The sequence below is a fragment of the Natrix helvetica genome, assembly GCF_964273705.1.
Source record: "Natrix helvetica genome assembly, chromosome: 4".
Classification (NCBI taxonomy): domain Eukaryota; kingdom Metazoa; phylum Chordata; class Lepidosauria; order Squamata; family Natricidae; genus Natrix; species Natrix helvetica.
Genome location: NC_138550.1, coordinates 129,440,209 through 129,459,528, shown reverse-complemented (window position 1 = coordinate 129,459,528; position 19,320 = coordinate 129,440,209). Strand labels below are relative to the sequence as shown.

The 19,320-nt window shown below is 37.7% G+C and overlaps 1 protein-coding gene across 4 annotated transcripts in view; it reads right to left on the bottom strand.

Annotated features, from left to right (window-relative positions):
* Positions 1-61: 61 nt before the first annotated feature.
* The window catches only part of LYN (LYN proto-oncogene, Src family tyrosine kinase), a 56,438-nt gene continuing 37,179 nt past the window's right edge, over positions 62-19,320 (bottom strand). For 2 of the 4 annotated variants that reach the window (XM_081952134.1, XM_081952131.1), the window contains exons 3-13: positions 17,896-17,941; positions 17,692-17,800; positions 15,731-15,829; positions 15,534-15,637; positions 12,932-13,081; positions 11,751-11,903; positions 7,779-7,961; positions 7,362-7,438; positions 4,019-4,172; positions 2,454-2,585; positions 63-1,383 (exon numbers count right to left, since the gene is read on the bottom strand). In XM_081952134.1, coding sequence (XP_081808260.1) covers positions 1,181-1,383; positions 2,454-2,585; positions 4,019-4,172; positions 7,362-7,438; positions 7,779-7,961; positions 11,751-11,903; positions 12,932-13,081; positions 15,534-15,637; positions 15,731-15,829; positions 17,692-17,800; positions 17,896-17,941 — 1,410 coding nt within the window. In that variant the 3' untranslated portion in view covers positions 63-1,180. Of the gene's footprint in view, positions 1,384-2,453; positions 2,586-4,018; positions 4,173-7,361; positions 7,439-7,778; positions 7,962-11,750; positions 11,904-12,931; positions 13,082-15,533; positions 15,638-15,730; positions 15,830-17,691; positions 17,801-17,895; positions 17,942-19,320 lie in introns of all 4 variants that reach the window. The other 2 variants (XM_081952132.1, XM_081952133.1) reach the window with 2 other exon arrangements.

The following is a 19,320-nucleotide window of genomic DNA, read 5'->3' as shown; positions in this document are numbered from 1 at the left end:
ATAATGCTTATTTATTAAAATCACAAAAACATTGAAATTATATTTACAAGTTGACAGTCTGATTACCAGTCTACAAAATAAATTTCTTCATTAAAAGTATATAACAGTATTGACCAGCACTACTGAGCATAGGTATAATCATTGTGTAATGATAATAATGGAGTGGTGAAAAGCATTTCATAAGATTCACCCAAAACACTGTCCTCCCAATATATAATACAGAACGTGTGTGTGTGTGTGTGTGTGTGTGTATCTGAGTGGATGGGTAGAATTACTAAAATCCTGATGCACAGTATTGTGAGATGTCTTTGGAAGACTACCATATTGTTTAATATGAGTTGTGTTCTAGGACTCTTGTTTCTAAATGTATTCAATTATTTTTCACCATATAATTTGTGTGTGCCAAAACATACTTCTTTTAGTTGCAATATGCAATTGTATTTTTAAAGCTACACACTTTAGTTGTCTTTTTCCCTAAACACAATTAATAAAATGACATAACCAGAGTGGGAAAAATTCTGGAATGGAAAATAGCTATTGAATTTCAGAAAACCACAAAAGATTATTCTAAAGTGATATCATTTTCTTCTCAATTCCAGCATGTTCTATATGATCCATTTTTGAAGGATACCTTTAAAGTGAAATTTTCAGCCATGCTTAGAGAATAGATTTTTACAAAAATGTTTTTTTTTTGCAAAGAAATGGTAGAAAGATAAAGGGATTCCCTCCGATCTTTGGCAGCTTTTCAGTAAACAAAATGCAGCACTTCATATAAGTTCTAGCTCAGCTGTAAAAACAGACTAATATTTTTCCCAGATGCATGTTGCACAGGGATATTTGGTGTAACTGTTGCTTGCCTTCATGGAGTTTTGATTTTTCACCAGGATTTTATACAGAAGATGATCTTCTATTATATCATAATTCATTTCAACTAGTTGTTTACTTAATATAAATACAAAGAAAGCATCAGTGAAGAAGAAGAAAACTTTCAAGCCTTCAGCAAGATGTTGATAATCTGTCTTGCCCACCTGAGCTCTAGCTTTCAATTTTGGGTTCCACAAACAATTAGGGTATTTCAACACACATATGTTTGTAAGTATAAAAGAATTGGCTCAATCACATTGTCTTATTAAAAGGTTCCTGCCATTTGAAAATAAGAGCAACAATTCTTTCTTTCCCCCTACGGTTGCTGCTGATACTGTCCTTCAGTAGCTGTGTAGAAATCATCAAGGACACTCTGTAAATATTCAAATGTTGGTCTCTCTTCTGCTTTATCTTTCCAGCATGTTTTCATAATGTCATAAAGCTCAGAGGGGCAAGATTCCATGCATGGCATGCGATAACCACGTTGAAGGGCTGCCATTACATCAGAATTACTCATACCTGAAACAATATTTTTAAAAAGTAAAAGTTATTTTTTAATATGGTTGGTCTTATTATATCAAAATGAGAAGAGCTGATTTAGAAAAGGAAAAGATACATTTCTAAGGTAAAATGTGCTTGTGTCTATTTTATTCACAAAAGGGGCAGGATTTGCTTCCTGGACAAATGCCATATTTAGGTATATTTCTTTAACCTAAATAAATTATTTGTGGAAATCATAAAAACCTCAAAACGCAAAAAGGGGCATGTTGTTTTCCAAAAGCCTAATCTGATTTTCATATTTCTAAGCTTTGAAGAAAAAGTCTTTCCATTGTATACTCAGTTAACAAGCTTGAAGTGCTCCTGGCAACCTGGGAATGAGTACGAGGACCAAACCTCAATTGTTTTGGCCTCCGAGAATTGCAATTGGTTATCCAGTTCAGCAATGACAATAATGGTCAAAGCAAACATTTCCACCCTTGCCCACAACAATAGGAGCAATTTATCCAATTATGCAAGAATAATCAGATTTACACTTTCATTGTCTAGGAAAAGATGGAACTAGTGAAGCAACCTAAGTTGTTGAATTTTAGTTACTTAATTGTGTGTTGTACTGGTGCTTTATTATCGCTTGGATAATAAAACATTGTTCCATCTGAGGTAGTTGCAGCCATACTTTCCTACTTTTTTTTAAAGGTAAAGATAAAGGTTCCTCTCGCACATATGTGCTAGTCGTTCCCAACTCTAGGGGGCGGTTCTCATCTCCATTTCAAAGCCAAAGAGCCAGCACTGTCTGAAGAGGTCTCCATGGTCATGTGCCTGATAGGACTAAATGCCGAAGGCACGTGGAACACTGTTACCTTCCCACCAAAGGTGGTCCCTATTTTTCTACTTGCATTTTTGCATGCTTTCGAACTGCTAGGTTGGCAGAAGCTGGGACAAGTAATGGGAGCTCACTCCGTTACGTGGCACTAGGGATTCGAACTGCTGAGCCACTGCGTCCCCCTACTTTTTCTTTTACGCTTCACAAAATAACTAAGTTCAATGCATACCTTTTATATATAGTACAAACAAAACAGAACAATACAAACCTGGATAAGGAATTTTTCCAAAAGTAATTATTTCATACAGAAGAACGCCAAAGGACCACACATCTGATTTAATAGTAAAAGAACCATAGTTAATGGCTTCTGGTGCTGTCCATTTGATAGGGAACTTTGCACCTATGGAAGTAAAAATAATTCCATCTTAAATCTAGACATTAAAAAGTTAAAGGTAGTTAAGAAATTGGAAAGGATTGTGAGCTGATGGGGTAATGTCTTCTAGGAAAACATGAAAACCGATTTTCCTCCTCATCCCCTACCTTACCATAATTATCCTTCATGAACAGAGAACAAATAGGGAAAATATGCAGATCATGGCTTCTGGAATTCTTTCCACCCCTTTTCCAAGAGTGGTCATGGAAAGTCTCCATATTGTTTTCTGGGTAATGAAGCAATGTGCTTCCCCCGTTTGTGTGACTATGACACAGGAAGTCCAGGTTGGGTATATACCAGTGATTTTTTCTTTCCTTTCTCTTTTCCTTTCTCCTTTCCTTTCTCTTTTCCTTTCCTTTTCTTCTTTCCCGTTTCCTTTCCTTTCCCTCCACCTTCCTTCCCTTCCTTCCTTCCTGGGGGTCTGAGGGAGAGGGAGGGGACCCTTCTCCTCCTTGCCCGCCTCCCCAACATCTGCTCTGATGGCAATTATGGTTAAAAAAAATTCAGGTGCTCAGGCATGAAAATGTGCCGCTCAAACACTATACTTTTCCACACACACTGAAAAAAAATTAGAGGGAACATTGCACCAGAGCCTTCAGGGACCTTCAGGTGGCTTCCCTGAAAGCTCCAGAGGACTAAAAACAATCCTATGAGCAAACCGGAAGTCACTTCCGGTTGGCTTGTAGGTTCGTTTTTAGACCCGCAGAGCCTTCAGGGAAGCCTCCTGAAGGTCCCTGAAGGCTCCGGAGAGCTTAAACCGACCCTACGAGCAAACCAGAAGTCCGTTCCCGAACTTCCGGTTTGCCCATAGAGCCGGGCTTTTGCGCTCCGGAGGCTTCAGGGAAGCTCCCGAAGCCTCGGGAGAGCCTCTGGGGGAAGGGTGCAGAGGAGGCTGTTTACGCCCTCCCCAGACTCCTACAAAGCCTCTGGAGCCTGGGGAGGGCGAAAAATGGCTTTAAAAAAGGCTGAACTCAGCTGGCTAGCAGGCGCATGCATGCTGGCCAGCTGACAGAGCAACGCCTCGCGTGCCCTGACAAATGGCTCCACGTGCCACATATGGCACACATGCCATATTTTCGCCATCCTCGGTATATACTCTCTGCTCTGAATTGTGCAACCAGGAAGGAAGGAGCCTTAGAATGGAGGAATTGCCAAAATTCCAGGTTGCTGCCCAAATATCACTTCCAGAGAAATACCTTATATGTCTCCCCACACCCCCTCCCCACCAGATTGTTTGTCCTATGGAAAATAACACATTATTCAAGATATTAAATTTAATACATTAAATATATTAAAAGTTCAATTTATTACAATTTATTGATTAGAAACATCTAAGTTATCCCTGGAAAAAAGCCCACTCCATCATTGAATATATTAAAATTAAAAAAAACAGTACCAACCTTCCCTGGCTGTGTATTCATTATCTTCAATTACTCTTGCGAGGCCAAAATCAGCAATTTTACACATAAGCGCGTCTGAAACTAAAACATTTGCGGCTCTAAGATCCCGATGTATGTAATTTTTTCTTTCAATGTATGCCATCCCTTCTGCAATCTGCAAGAGATAAAAAGGGTTTAATTTTTCTACTGCGCTGCTTATACCAGTATATACAAATATAGCTAAAAATAACTCATTAACAATAGTTTGTGTTTTATGCCAGTTTTATATAAAAGCCTAATATCTCATTTTATTAGCATCTGAAGAATACTTGTAACAATTCATAATCTTTGGTTAAAAAGTCGTGATTGTTTAAGCAATATTTTGTAAAATTTGTCTAAAAGTTATATTTGGATCTATTTCCATCCCAGAGGCCTGCGGCTTAAAACAAATATGACATTTTCCATTGCTTTCTAAACAATAAAAATAGAGACAAAGCGGATGGCCACTAGTTGTGCCCTATTTAAATAACTAGTATTTAAGTTATATATATATTAAAAAACACATTATTTTAGAAATTGCTTTTCTAAAATTTATTATGACTGCACATCTTTAGAGGGCACTTAATTTTATTTATTAAACAGGATTCGTTAGGGTTTCAACTGACCTTGGAAAAATTCTGTCTTTCTGAAAGATGGCCAGACAGGTGCCATCTGAACTTCCAGAAGGTTGGGATAGGACACCAAAGAAATATAAATACAGGTAGTGCTCTATGTATGCCCCCAGTTGAGACCAAAATTTCTGCTGTAACGTGTGACATTTATTAATTGAGTTTTGTCACATTTTAAGACATTTCTTGCCATAGTGGTTAAGTGAACCACTGCCGTTGTTAGTAACATGGTTGTTAAGTGAATCTGGTTTTCCCATTGACTTTGCTCTCCAGAAGGTTGCAACAGGGGAATCACATGACCCCGGGATGCTGCAACAGTCATAAATATGAACCAGTTGCCAAGCATCTGAATTTGATCACGTTACCATGGGTGTGTGTGTGTACGTGCGCATGCGCGCACGCTACAAAGGTTATTACTGTGAAAAACAGTTGTAAGTCACTATTTTTCAGTACTCTTCTAACTTTGAATAGTCACTTAATAAAATATTCTAAATCAAGGACTATCTGTACTTCCTTTATGCCTGCACTCTTTCTAGCCCATATACACTATATTGCCAAAAGCAGGGGTGTCCAAACTTGGGAACTTTAAGACTTGTGAACTTCAACTCCCAGAATTCCCCAGCCAGCCATGCTTGTTGTTATTGTTCAACTCCATGAGTTGAAGTTCACAAGTCTTAAAGTTCCCAAGTTTGGACACCCCTGGCCAAAAGTATTCGCTCACTTGCCTTTACTCGCATATGAATTTACTTTAAGTGACATCCCATTCCTAATCCATAGGTTTCAATATGATGTCGGTCCACCCTTTGCAGCTATAACAGCTTCAACTCGTCTAGGAAGGCTGTCCACAAGGTTCAGGAGTGTGTTGATGGGAATTTTCTTCCAGAAGCGCATTTGTGAGGTCACACACTGATGTTGGATGAGTTTATGTGGCCTACCACTTCGTGGCTGTGTTGCTGTTGTTCCCAGACGCTTCCACATTCTTATAATACATCTGACAGTTGACTGTGGAATATTTCATGACTGGATTTGTTGCACAGGTGGCATCCTATCACAGTTCCACGCTGGAATTCACTGAGCTCCTGAGAGCGACCTGTTCTTTCACAAATGTTTGTAAAAACAGTCTGCATGCCCAGGTACTTGATTTTATACACCTGTAGCCATGGAAGTGATTGGAACACCTGATTCTGATTATTTGGATGAGTGAGCGAATACTTTTGGCAATATAGTGTATGTAGGAAACTCCAGGGCTGTATTAAGTAAATGTACACCAAATAGGCACAAACTATCTTAATCTGGCATATTAGTCAAGCCATATAGAGTTTGAAACAAGAACTTGAACTTGAATAAACAAAGTCACTGGAAGTCACAGTTAACTAAGTTGAAGCTGAATTTCAGCAACCCAAAAACTGTAGTACTGTAAATAGATGCCTGTATACTCTTTAAAAACAGATAAGTATATGTAAAAAGAGAAAGTGTTCTCTTTTTGTTCCTCTTTTTGAGGTCAGGTAATGGAAAAATATTTGTGGCGCTTCTCATTCTACCGTCGTAATTGCTGAATGTTTTTTTTTAAATATGAGAAATATTCTTTAGATTTAAAATAAAAATAAAAAAGGTATGATTCTAAATTTAAAATATGATTCATAATGTTTTTTAAAACAATGCTGGAACGTCCACAGAAAATAATTCACTGCAATGGGATTTTTTTTAAAAAAAAACACCCAATTTTAAACAGAGATATAAAATGCTGTTGATGTTAAATTAGTCTAGGCTAAATTTTTACAACAGAAAATTAAGTTCATGGTCAAAGCTTACTTGTTAGACAGAATACCATTATCTAGTATTTTAATTTGTGGTATATACTGGCCTAAACACAATCATAATTTTTAATTGAAACCTACCAGAAGCTATGAATATTTATATATATATTGTTCCACTATGCTAGGTTTTGAAGCTAATATCTAACAAGATAGTAATGTATGCTGGCTAGTTGTTATTTTATTTAATGAGAAAGAAAGTGAGGAAGATGAAAAACTATTGGCTTTGGCTTCACTTGGAAGGAGACTAGTTTCTGCTCCTTTTTCTAAATTGGCTTGAAATCACATGGACAATGCATTTACATGGCTAAAGAAATTCAGTTCCTAATGATTTTTCACAATGATCCAAAGATTAGTCTTTATAGGGCTAGAATTCTCTTTTTTCAAGTTCATAAACGAGAACAACAATGAGTCTTCTTGGGAAGTCAAATTCACACCTAGTTGGCATTTCTTGTATTCTCTTTTGTAGTACTAAACAGTCATCATAAAAACCTAAGGACTGCAAGAACTGTTCTGAAGCAGGGGAAAAAAACCTCTTTTTCCTGCTATGTTGGTCCTTGAAATTAGAATATGAATACTTATTTCATGACATCAGAAAAGCCCAGACAATAATTTGGAATGCTTGAAAGCTCTATAAACACAATTAATTACTGCTTCATAATTAAACTGAAGTTTACATAATAATACTAGCTTTGTTGATAAACCATAATTATGGTTTTCAAGGGATACTTTTACATGCTTGTGTAATCAGGGAGCCCAGTTACATCCTATTATACTGTGTAGTTTGGTAACAGTTTATATACTTCAATCTAGTCAGATAGATCTATTTTTTTTACTATAGAAACAAGAACACTTCTTAAATTTATATCTAGTTTTGTTTACCTGAGCTGAGAAATCAATGAGCTTTGGTAGTAGTACTTTTGTCCCTTCTGTACTCTTCAGAAAATCCAGCAAGCTTCCTGTGTGGATAAAGCAAGGATATTGGCAAAAAATACAAACAAAACACAAGTGTTCTGATCATCTGGTTTTCCAGATTGTGCTAAAGTATGCAATTTCAGATTATGCTTCACTGACTAACCCACAGGTGACTGAATTTGGACCATCATCGATGAGTGCAAATTGTGAACTTTAATTTACTTTAATTTATAAAGGATAGTTTTGTCCAGAAAAGAGCCCAGTTCCAGGATGAAAAGCCAACATTTCTGCCAAGATTTAGAAGTTAGTGTAGATTTACTCTCTACTTCAGATCAATGACTATCAATAAATAATATTTTTGACATCACATTCAATAATGCATACCTTTTGCCATAAATTCTGTTATAATGTATATAGGTTCTTCTTTGGTGACTACAGCATATAGTCTGACCAACTTGTCATGCTGAAGTGTTTTCATCAGGTTGGCTTCTTCCATGAATGCTTGGACCGACATAGTACCAGGTTTCAAAGTCTTAACTGCCACTTTGGTATTGTTATTATAGTAACCTAGAATGAAATTGATAAGATGAATCCAAAATAATTACTATTATTTATATTTCATTAATACAAATATACTTAAACATCTAGACATGACACTTTTTACTATGCTGTATATATGCAAAAGTCCAACCTCATCCAGCCTGGTGTTTCTCACATGCTAATTGAGCTGGAAGAAGATATTTGAATCTTGCAAACTAAATGCAAAGTTTGTTACTTACTGAAGCAACTTTTTTTCAGGCTTCAATGCGATACAGAAAAAAGATGCTGCTGTTTTATTGTATCTATACTTCCAAATCTATTTTCTATCACTATAGAAAATTTGGGGATGAATGGGTCTACAAGAGCACATTAAGCTCTTAAATAGCTGAATCTTATACCTAAACCACAAGGAGGAATATAATACCCATGACAAATTCATATTTAATTGTATCAGAAAAGTCCAGGGGAAAAAACTGTATACATTTAATTTCTTTTATATTAGGAAGCTAAATAAAGATATAATTTTCTTTATTTATTTATCTGTTCCTCAAAATTATACAAAGTTGCATATATTAACTTGTTCCAGTTAATGAGTTAGTCCCATGACCACCCAAGTAAACTGACTGATTTTAAGTCTGAAACTTCTGGGTAGTGCTAATGGGATAACAAAATTTGATTTCAGATGCATTTTTGTTCCAAAGTTTTTTAAAGTTTAATTTGTATTTTATGTTGTACATAAATTTTATCAGAGTGCTTGCCTCCTTTTCTGTATGATCAATTCCCATAAAAATCATAGGATGTATTCCTGAGTGCACATATTATATAATCTTTTGCAAGTATTTTTCCCTAAAGCAGATACTGTCTAATGAAATGGAGTTTTCTCTTGTCCATGAGACCTCATATGTAGTTCAGGATCTAAAATGTTGTGAGATTCTTTGCTGCTTTGATTACTGGATTTAAAAAGTTATTCTTCTATACAATTAAAAACATAATGAAGGATTAGTATTATCCTTTAGTATCTCCCTTTCATTAACTGTCTTGGATTTCTTTGCCACACTAAAATCATTATGGAGCAAACAAACATGTCCTTTTGGAAAGACAAAGAAAACTGAAATCCACAGACTAATTGTGATCAGTTCCAGGACATTTCTCTATGAGGTATGTGACAAGCTAATTTGCATGTTGGCAGACATGAGCAATAGCAAATGTAGTTTGGCTCTTCAGTGCAGTAATTTTGTCATTGTCTAGCAATTACTTAAAGGGTTACAGTGTGCCAAATTTAGATGTCAAAGTGGCTACATAAACAAGAGGAAACATCTTGAACCAGAAACGCCCTCCCTTTCTTTTTACATAAAGATGCAGGAACATAACTTCCTGAAATCGGTTCTTCCTTTTGCAGATGACAACACTTTCCTAACCTACAGTATGTTCATTCATTTTGCAGAATTTTGGGTATGACTGTACTAAAGAGCAAACATCCCAAGATAATGCCTGACAAGCATATTATATCTGCATGTCTTACATTAAATTAACAAATCAGTCATCTCTGTGATGGGAAATGAAGGCCTACCGTGTTTCCCCGAAAATACGCCAGGGGCTTATTTTCTTTTGCCCCACGAAATATGCCCTTGGGTTTATTATCAGGGAGGGCTTATTGTTTTGGGGCTGCCGGGCGGCTGCTTCCTTGTGAAGTGGCTCCCGAAGTGCCGGGCACAGCCTCAGGGGCGAAGCAGCCATGAGGTAACCATGCTCACGAGCTGCCGCCCGGCAAATCCCCTCTCCAGCCGGGAAGAGCGCCATTCACTGACCTAGGGGGTAATCCCTAAGGTGCCAAGCCATGTGGCGCTCTGCCCATCCCCCAGCTCCTGCGGCTTGGCACATTCGGGATACCCCCTAGGTCAGTGCATGGAGCTCTGCCCGGCTGGAGAAGGGGGTTGCGCGAGCGCCTGTTCCGCTCGCAGCTTCACCAAGCCCTTGCCAGGCTCTCCCAGGCCACCGCCGCTGGCTGCTGCTGCCCGCCGCCGCCGCCGCCGCCGCCGCCGCTCCGCTCCGCTCCGCTCCGCTCCGCGCAACTTCAAAACTCGGGCCGAGTCTTTCAGCATCGGCCGCTCTAGGAGTGCTCTCTATGGTGGGCCGGCTGCTGGAAGACTCCCTGTCCGGCAGCCAGCCCACCATAGAGAGCACTCCTAGAGCGGCCGATGCTGAAAGACTCGGCCCGAGTTTTGAAGTTGCGCTGAGCGGAGCGGGGCGGCGGCGGCGGTGGCGGGCAGCAGCAGCCAGCGGCGGTGGCCTGGGAGAGCCTGGCAAGGGCTTGGTGAAGCTGCGAGCGGAACAGGCGCTCGCGCAACCCCCTTCTCCAGCCGGGCAGAGCTCCATGCACTGACCTAGGGGGTATCCCGAATGTGCCAAGCCGCAGGAGCTGGGGGATGGGCAGAGCGCCACATGGCTTGGCACCTTAGGGATTACCCCCTAGGTCAGTGAATGGCGCTCTTCCCGGCTGGAGAGGGGATTTGCCGGGCGGCTGCTCGTGGGCATGATTACCTCATGGCTGCTTCGCCCCTGAGGCTGTGCCCGGCTCTTCGGGAGCCAGTTCACAAGGGAGCAGCCGCCCGGCAACTCTCCCCTTCGGCCAGGCAGAATGCCACTCCCCAACCTAGCGGTATCCCGAAGGCAGCAAGCAATGTGAGCGCTCCCCCCCCTCCCGCTCCTGCGACTTGGCGCTTTCGGAATAACGCTAGGTCAGTGAGCGGTGCTCTGCCTGGCCGGAGGGGGGGTTTATTTTCGGGGGTGGGCTTATATTTTTGCCCACGCGAAAAATGTGGCATGGGTTTAGTTTCGGGACAGGTTGTATTTTCGGGGAAACACGGTAGCCATATGGAGATGGGTTCCTAAATTGAAAAGAGAGGCAGTCATTCAGTGGGCGGGCAAATGGAAACTTGACCGTGCAACTGAAGTCAAGAATCATAGTCAGCCAAAATTTGTTCTGTGCTACCCAGCATATCTGCTAAGTACTGCATAAAGCACAGTTTCATAATATGAGCAAATAGTTTTTTCTAGATTCTCTGACCAAATAAATGTTCAGGGTAATTGGGCAATAACAAAGGCCCATTTGGCTTACTCATGACCTTAGGAGCCTGAGACATCTGGGAATCTGGCACCATACGGATTTTTTAACAACTATTTGAGGGATGTTGGGAAAAGGACATACACATTCTCTGACACCTTCTGTAATCTCATTTTCTTACATGATCACTCAGTTCAATGATCCTGATCAACATCATTGTTTCTTGACTGTTAAAAGAAATCCTATACCAGTAATTATGCTTACAAGAAGTGTCAGCAAGATCACTCTTTACTGCTGCCTAGGTTCACAACAATTAAGTATCAAATTAAACTTGTCCCTCTACTCCTACCCACACGATTCTGAAAAAAATAATTAATAGTTGAGAAACAAATTGCTTTCCTAAGAGACTATGAATAAACAATGGAGAATAGTGGTTGGAGGTTCTGACCAGTTCTGCAGAACCGGTAGCTGAAATTTTGAGTAGTCCGGAGAACCAGTAAATACTACCTCTGACTATTTTCAGTCTTCCGAGTGCCAGCTGATCATGAGGGAGTGGGAATTTTACAGTAACTTTCCCCTGGAGTGGGGAGGGAATGGAGATTTTACAGTATCCTTCCCCTGCCATGCCCACCAAGCCACGCCACACACACCAAGCCATGCCCACAGAACCGGTAGTAAAATATTTTGAATTCTACCACTGATGTACATGTTATAAGAAATTCTGAGAAATTCTCTATTTATGAGTACCTTACCCATCCAAACTTCTCCGAATTGACCCGCTCCAAGTTTTTTCACTAATTTGATTGAATCTCGAGGGATTTCCCAGGCATCTTTATCCCATGGTTTCTGTGGCTTAGGACTGATACATGTTTTCTCTAGCTTTCTGCATAAGCCATCTGCTTGCTCTGTTTAAGAAACAAACATCCTATATTTATGTATCATTGGAAATTTTCAGAGACCGTATACCTATGTTTTCTTTGTACAGGATAGGATTACTTTTTAATGCCATAGATTCTATGGCATTTGTTTTTCATACCCAAGTTGACTATCAGTAAGATTAGGGTGATCCTGGGATACAGCTGCAAAAAGTTATATGGGAATAATTACATTAGAACGATGTGTACTTATCCAGGGTTTCTTATTTTCAATTTACAAATTTACTTGATGAAATACTACCTTGTGCCATTAATAAGAAAGTATTCTGATTACAACTGCTTAGTTAACTATAAAACCAGAAAATTTTGTTAATGGTTGATAATACACACATGCATGCATTTCAGTAAACTTTGTTATACTTTATTCATTTGTGAATATCTAGTGAAATATATTTTGCTAATTATAACAGATAAAGCAGAACTTTTTGCTTATATCAGCCATGATATTCAAACTTAGAAATATGAAATTAATGTTTGGATTTTTAACTAAACATAGAGATTTGCCATGCATGATATATTCAAAGAAACGTGGAACAGTATTTAAGGCATAGTAATCAGATATAGCTTGACAAAGTGGTGAAGATAGGCATTATGGGAAAAGAAAGATCTTAAGATATCTATATAAAACATTATTGTGAATGAATTAAACTGCACTCTCTTAAATATCAACTGTGGTTTTTCTTTCCCACAGGAAATATGTTCACAAGACTGCCACAATGTTATACAAATAATTACAATGTTGATAATCTGAAAAGTGTTCTGTTTCAAGCCAATTTGATATTCCACAATCTGCACTTAGCTTATCTTTGTTTCACGTTGATATTTGCCTTTTGATTATTTTAACCTTCTCACTTCTGAGAATTCTCCTGGACTTATAATGATGTTCACCTTTGACACAATTTATCCTTCACGTCAAAATCTATTTGAATTTGAAATGCAGAAATGTTTTCAGTCTTGGCTAGTATTTTATAGGTACTTGAGAAAAGCTGCTGACTTACTTTGATAATGTTTGATCATATCACTGATGCAGGGAAAAGTGATTCTTGGAGAGATGTAATAGCCTCCATTGTCTAAGCTTCTGATTTTGTAGTGCTTAACAACATCACCATTTTGTCCATCATGGTCTCTTATTGATAATGAATAACTACCTGTGGACAGAACAAAACCATCAGTAAACCATAAAATAATTGCCAGTTGGTTGCTATCTTTAAAATAATAACTTATAAACAATGTTAATCAAGAAAAGATTAAACTGTGTCAGATTTGTAAGGTAGTCCAGACAAGAAGCCCACCCAGAAGTACTACATCTATTCTATTGTAGGATTGTATTAAAATAATATTGCAAGTCTAAAAGTATGTTACTCCCCCATTGCCTTCAAAACCCAAAATACTACCATGTTTTCCTGAAAATAAGACCTCTCCAGATGATAAGTTAAATTGGGCTTTTGAGCTCATGCGCTAAAATAAGCTATTCCTGAAAATATTGCAACATAGCAGCTGCCATGAGGTGACCTCGCTCACCGCCTCCTGCACTTCAAAAAAAAAAAAAGACCTCCCAGAAAATAAGGCCAAGTGCTAATTTCGGGGGTAAAAATATAAGACCCTGCCTTATTTTTGGGAAAACATGGTAGGAAGGCTCCTTTTTGAGATGTTGGTCTTGGCCAGATCCCTTCTCCATGCTAATTGTCTCATATCTGAACATTGTTCTGAAGGATTCTCTTCCTCCATTTCTCAAGCTCATTGCTACCTACCATTTCAGTAAGACAACGAAGACTAGGTCCATTAAATTGATATTTTTCTAATGTTTACCAAACAAGTTGCAATAAAACAAAATTTACTTTACAAAAATAGACTTGTTAGCATTCTCATTTGTTTTAAAAATGTTTCTTTAAAAAAAAAACACTTTTCCTGGGTGAACAATTCTGACACTTGTCCAAACAAACAATGATTCAGAACAGGGAAAATAATCATGGGACTCTGGTTCTATTTTCCTGCTATAGTTAATCATCTTAAAAACTATTTCCCCCATAGTATCACTCATTCCAATTGCATTTCTTACAAATGTGAACAGTTACATTATGTAATAGCTGAATAGTGGTAGAATTTGACTTTAATAAGAATCTCAAATGAATGTAAAATAGGATCCTAATCATCTTTTTCCCTTAAACACTTTCCTTTTCTTCATACAACACAAACCCGAAAACCACAATCATATGGCTGAGCTGGCATCTGGTGGAGATGGAGGCAAATTTAACATTTTCCCCCCTCTATGGGTTCCTTAGGATTGTACTCTCTCTCCACCCTATTTAACGGCTAGGGAAGCCAGTAGGTGCAAGGTCAGATATCATCACTACTGATGATATCCAATTATATAACTCCAACCTAGAGCAACCAAGTCATACTGCTTAGGTTCCTTCCCAATTTCTAGAAACTCTGGAGACCTGAATGTCAAAGAACAACCTTCGTTCTACCCAAACTATAGTCATACAGTGAGTTTTCGGATCCCCAGTTCTAGGGACTTTCCCCCGTCCTCCTTCAGTTCTGCATAAAATTGTATTCCCTCAGACAGAACTGGAGCACAGTGTGGGGATCCTCTTATGGTCTTCTTGGTTCTGCTGAAACAGGAGATAGCCAGGAGGCTCTTTCAGATACTAAATTCCATACATTCCCAGATTGGGGGGACAATTATGTCTTAGTCACCTCTCATATGCACTAATGCAGCATGCTCTATATAAAGCTGCATTATACCTAGGAAAAATATTATTGTATGAATAATTATTCAAACAACTTGATGTACCATTGTGTGCCATCACACACAGCCATGTTATTTATGAGACACCTGTGTCTCCGCTCATCTTTGATACATGGCAGGCAGGCATGCTTCAATTCCCTTCTTATATTACCTGGCAGAATCTAGCTACCATGCCTTCTCTGTCACAGTCCTCTTAAGATTCTGATGAATAGAATTGAATAACAGAGTTGGAAGGAACCTTGGAGATCTTCTAGTCCAACCCCCTTAGTCAGGAAACCCTACACCACTTCAGACAAATGGTTATTCAATAGCTTCTTAAAAACTTCCAGTGTTGGAGCATTCACAACTTCTGGAGGCAAGTTGTTCCACTGATTAATTGTTCTAACTGTCATGAAATTTCTCCTTAGTTCTAAGTTGCTTCTCTTCTTGATTAATGTCCACCCATTGCTTCTTGTCCTGCACACAGGTGCTTTGGAGAATAGTTTGACTTCCTCTTCTTTGTGGCAGCGTCTGAGATATCAGAACAGATGGCTACAAGTCTGCTAGCCTTTAAGGCCCTGAAAACCTGGCTTTCACTGGGCATTAGGCCTGAGTTTAAGATGATTCTGTCCAAAAAGGATCTTTTTTAATGGATTGTGCATTTGTTGATCTTGATCATTTTGCTATTTTGTTCTAGTATTATTCCCTGTTTTGTTTTTATGCTACCATCCAACTGTAAGTTTTTTTGTTAAGTTGGGCAGCCATATAAATCAAAGGAAAGAAGCATCAATTTAAATCATAAACATTTAAGAATTTTAAGACAGAAAATTGAATTTATTTTCAGATCCAATGAAATCTAGAAAACCTACCTTTTAATGTTTCACTCTCTCTGATCAGAAATGCTCCAGGAGCATTTCCTGGAGCTAGAAGTTGCCTTTCTGCATCTTTTCTGGTTATGTCTTTAAAGAACCATCTGAAAAGCATTGTTTCAAAAACATATTTTTATTGTTACCCAAACATGAAAAAAAGCAATGGAAATCAAATATTTAAAAGATAAGAAACCTACTCTTCTGTTTCTAAGGTATTGACTTTTGCAACATAATTGCTTGGGATAAATCCTTCTTTCTTAGTTACAAGGGACTTAGCCCTCCACCATTCGCCGTGTCTAAAAAAATGAGTAAAATAAACACTGTTATTTTTGTAAAGAAGACATTACTGATCAACCTGTAGCATTCAAAGAAACTTACATTTAAACTGAAGTAAATAATAACTATGTTCAGACATCATACTAATCCAGATTTAATGCTTTGGCATGAATCACATACATTGAAATAATTGCCTCATTTAGGGCTTATTATGCTAATGCAGAATACACTACTTGCTTTGTTTAACTGTAAATAAGTCACAGGTAGTTCTCAATTTATAACCCAGAATTACTGTCATTAAGTTGTAGTGGTCATAAATTTAGGCATCGTGTAACCAGATCCCCAATTTTTCAACATTTTTTGTAGTGTTTGTTAAATGACTCCTGCAATTGGAATGAAAAAATCGGCAAAAAATCACAAATCACATGTGACTGCAGGATGCTGATATGACCATGGGAATATATCTGGTCACCACAATTTAGGAAAATGGGTGGTAAGTAGCCTTTGCAGTCACTGTCGTAACATTAAATCCTTGTTAAGAAAATGATCGTAAATTGAGGATTACCTGTACGAAGTATATTTTTTTCAATGACAGAAGTAACCTTATTCTCTGATGGTAAGGCACACTAAGATACCAGGGATCGGAGACATCCTTAGGTGGCTTAATTGTTGAGCTGGGTGTTTTTATCCCCTCTTTGCCAAAAGCCTGTATCTCTGTTTTTATAAGGTTACTGTAAATGTGATTTTTATATCTTTTTACATATATGGTTTTTTAATATGTGGTTTTATCCATTTTTGTATACCACCTGTAGTCTCCTTTGATGTAGATGTATGAATTTGATAAAGAAAGACATCTTCATTTGCCCGTAATAACTTTCTCAGACAGGCTGGTAGAAAGCTAAGCCAGGGATCCAACCACTTATCTTCCTTTCACAGCTAAAGGTAAATGGTTTAGCAGGGTGCCAAAGTATGCCCAGCATATTACCTATTAACTATGTTAGGAATAAAAACTGGTTTGAAACCTAATGCATATTAAATCCTGCATTAACTTCCAAAACTAGTATTGCTTATCATGCAGTTTTAGATGATTGAATAATTAAATATATAGGTCAGCATACTGAGGCCACCACAGAAAGTGATTCTTTAAAAAAATATAACAAAAAAAATCACAATATTCTAGATATTGATAGTTTTTATTAAATTAGAAAACTGATGGCCAAAAGACTCAGGGATTCACTCGTCTGCATTTGTGGTTTTTAATTTTTTTTAAATTTAATTTTTTTTTTAATCGGATGAAGGACATCTGTTTATCCCAATAATGTTAAAATTCAGTTATTGATGAATATTACTAAAGCAACATTTCACGAGCAGAGGAGAAACATGGAACTTTTCAATGGAAACAAATATTACATAGCTATTAACGGCTATGGCTATATAGATGTATGTATGTTTTAGTATTATATATTTAATACTAAAAACAAACATTTTGAATGGGGAAAAATGGGAACAAAAACTCTCTTGGAAAACTGTGGGACATCTGCTTTTGAACTTCTAACCAATTCTTCAATAAGAGATCCTACAGATTGAATCTGAAAGTATAGAGGGGTTGTAGGTGATAATAATCCTTTTATTACATCCTTCCAATTGTCTAGCTGGTCAGAACAGGTTAAGTTGAACGACAGTCACATCTTATGAACTTCATGGCCAATAAATACAGTCCTTCCCAGTTTTTACCCAGCATAATGCTTAACTTCATGATTTTAATAATATTAAACAGCTTTGGTCTACTGGAATGAAAATGGCCAGTCTAACTGCTGAGCATACCCCTAACCTCATGATTACATAGAAGTAAATAGAAGTAGGATAAGACTTCTATACTTACTCCTCTAGAATTCTCATTTTTTCTCCTTTTTTGAAAGACAGGTCATCTTCATGCATGCCTTCATAAATATATAAGGCTATCACAATGTCCCCATGCTCTTTCTCTTCCTCTAATTGAGAAATGTAACAAATATATTCTTACTCATTTATTACATTCAAACAATAGCAATTTGTTGTAGCAATGACTGATTTTCTATAAACATACCTTCATGATAGAACCTTTGACCTGGCAAAAGAATATCTTCATTTCCCTAAAACAAAATAATAAGTAATTTGATATCACCAAAATTATTTAAAATTTAAAATACAGGTCCTATAGGGTTTTTCTTAAGATGATTATTTTATTTTGGGCTGTGTGCACTTGGGTTTGAAATGCCCGCGCATGCAAATTTATCAGGAAATTCATATCAGAGTACAGCAATTGTGGAAACTAAATGGTGCTCTTTTATCTGAACCACCAGTGTTCTTCTATAAGCTTCAAAGCTATATAGATTTATAAAAATATTCCTGGAAAAAAATTGCAAGAGCCAACTGGGAAGACGTCTATTTATAGAACAACAATTAGAAAGTGTTCAACACACCTGTAAAAATGAATTCCATGTCAACAAGGACTGATATACAACCTAATCTATTTCACTGAATTAATAAAATTTATTGAAAGTCAGTATGCACTTTTAGGTTACTTAAAGTTGGGCATTATGGAATTCTAGGCTATTTATTGCTAAAATATATTTATGACGCAATTGAACATTTTGGCTGGAATATCAGTATTTTTGTGGGTTTCCTGAAAACCAAATCGATGTACTTTTGGTAAAAACAAATTTATTTATTTGTCAAAATTGTATTTTTATATATACATTTATTTTAATACAATACTTTTCTATTTTAGATAATTATTGATTATACTTTTAGATAATTATTGATTATACTTTTAGATAATTATTGATTATACTTTTAGATAATTATTGATTATACTTTTCTATTTTAGATAATTATTGATTATTCTTCAAAATATGTTTCAATTATCCAGTAAGTAGGGTAAAGTTGACATATTAAGACACTCTCTACCCTTCTAGATCACTTGAGTTCCAACTACTGTATTTTTCGGAGTGTAAGACGCACCTTTTTTCCTCAAAAAGAAGCTGAAAATCTGGGTGCGTCTTATACACTGAATTCAGCATTTTCCCCTCCTGCCCCCTTCACCAAAATAGCCATGCATAGCCTTTAGGAGCCCTGCAGAGTGCTCCTGGGGGCTGGGAAGGCAGAAATGAGCGAAAAACAGTCCATTTTTTGTTCAATTTTGCTCAGTGCCCAGGAGCACTCTATAAGCCTCCTAAAGGCTATGCATGCCCTTTTTTTTTGACAAAAGGGCGCGTTTTTGTGAAAAACAGGCTGTTTTTTGCTTGCTACTGTCCCCCGCCCCCGGAGCACTCCACAAACCCCCTAAAGCAGGGGTGTCCAAACTTGGGAACTTTAAGACTTGTGGACTTCAACTCCCAGAATTCCCCAGCCAGCACGGCTGGGGAATTTTGGGAGTTGAAGTCCACAAGTCTTAAAGTTCCCAAGTTTGGACACTCCTGCCCTAAAGGCTATTCATGCCCCTTTTTTTGAAAAAAAAACTAGGACCTTT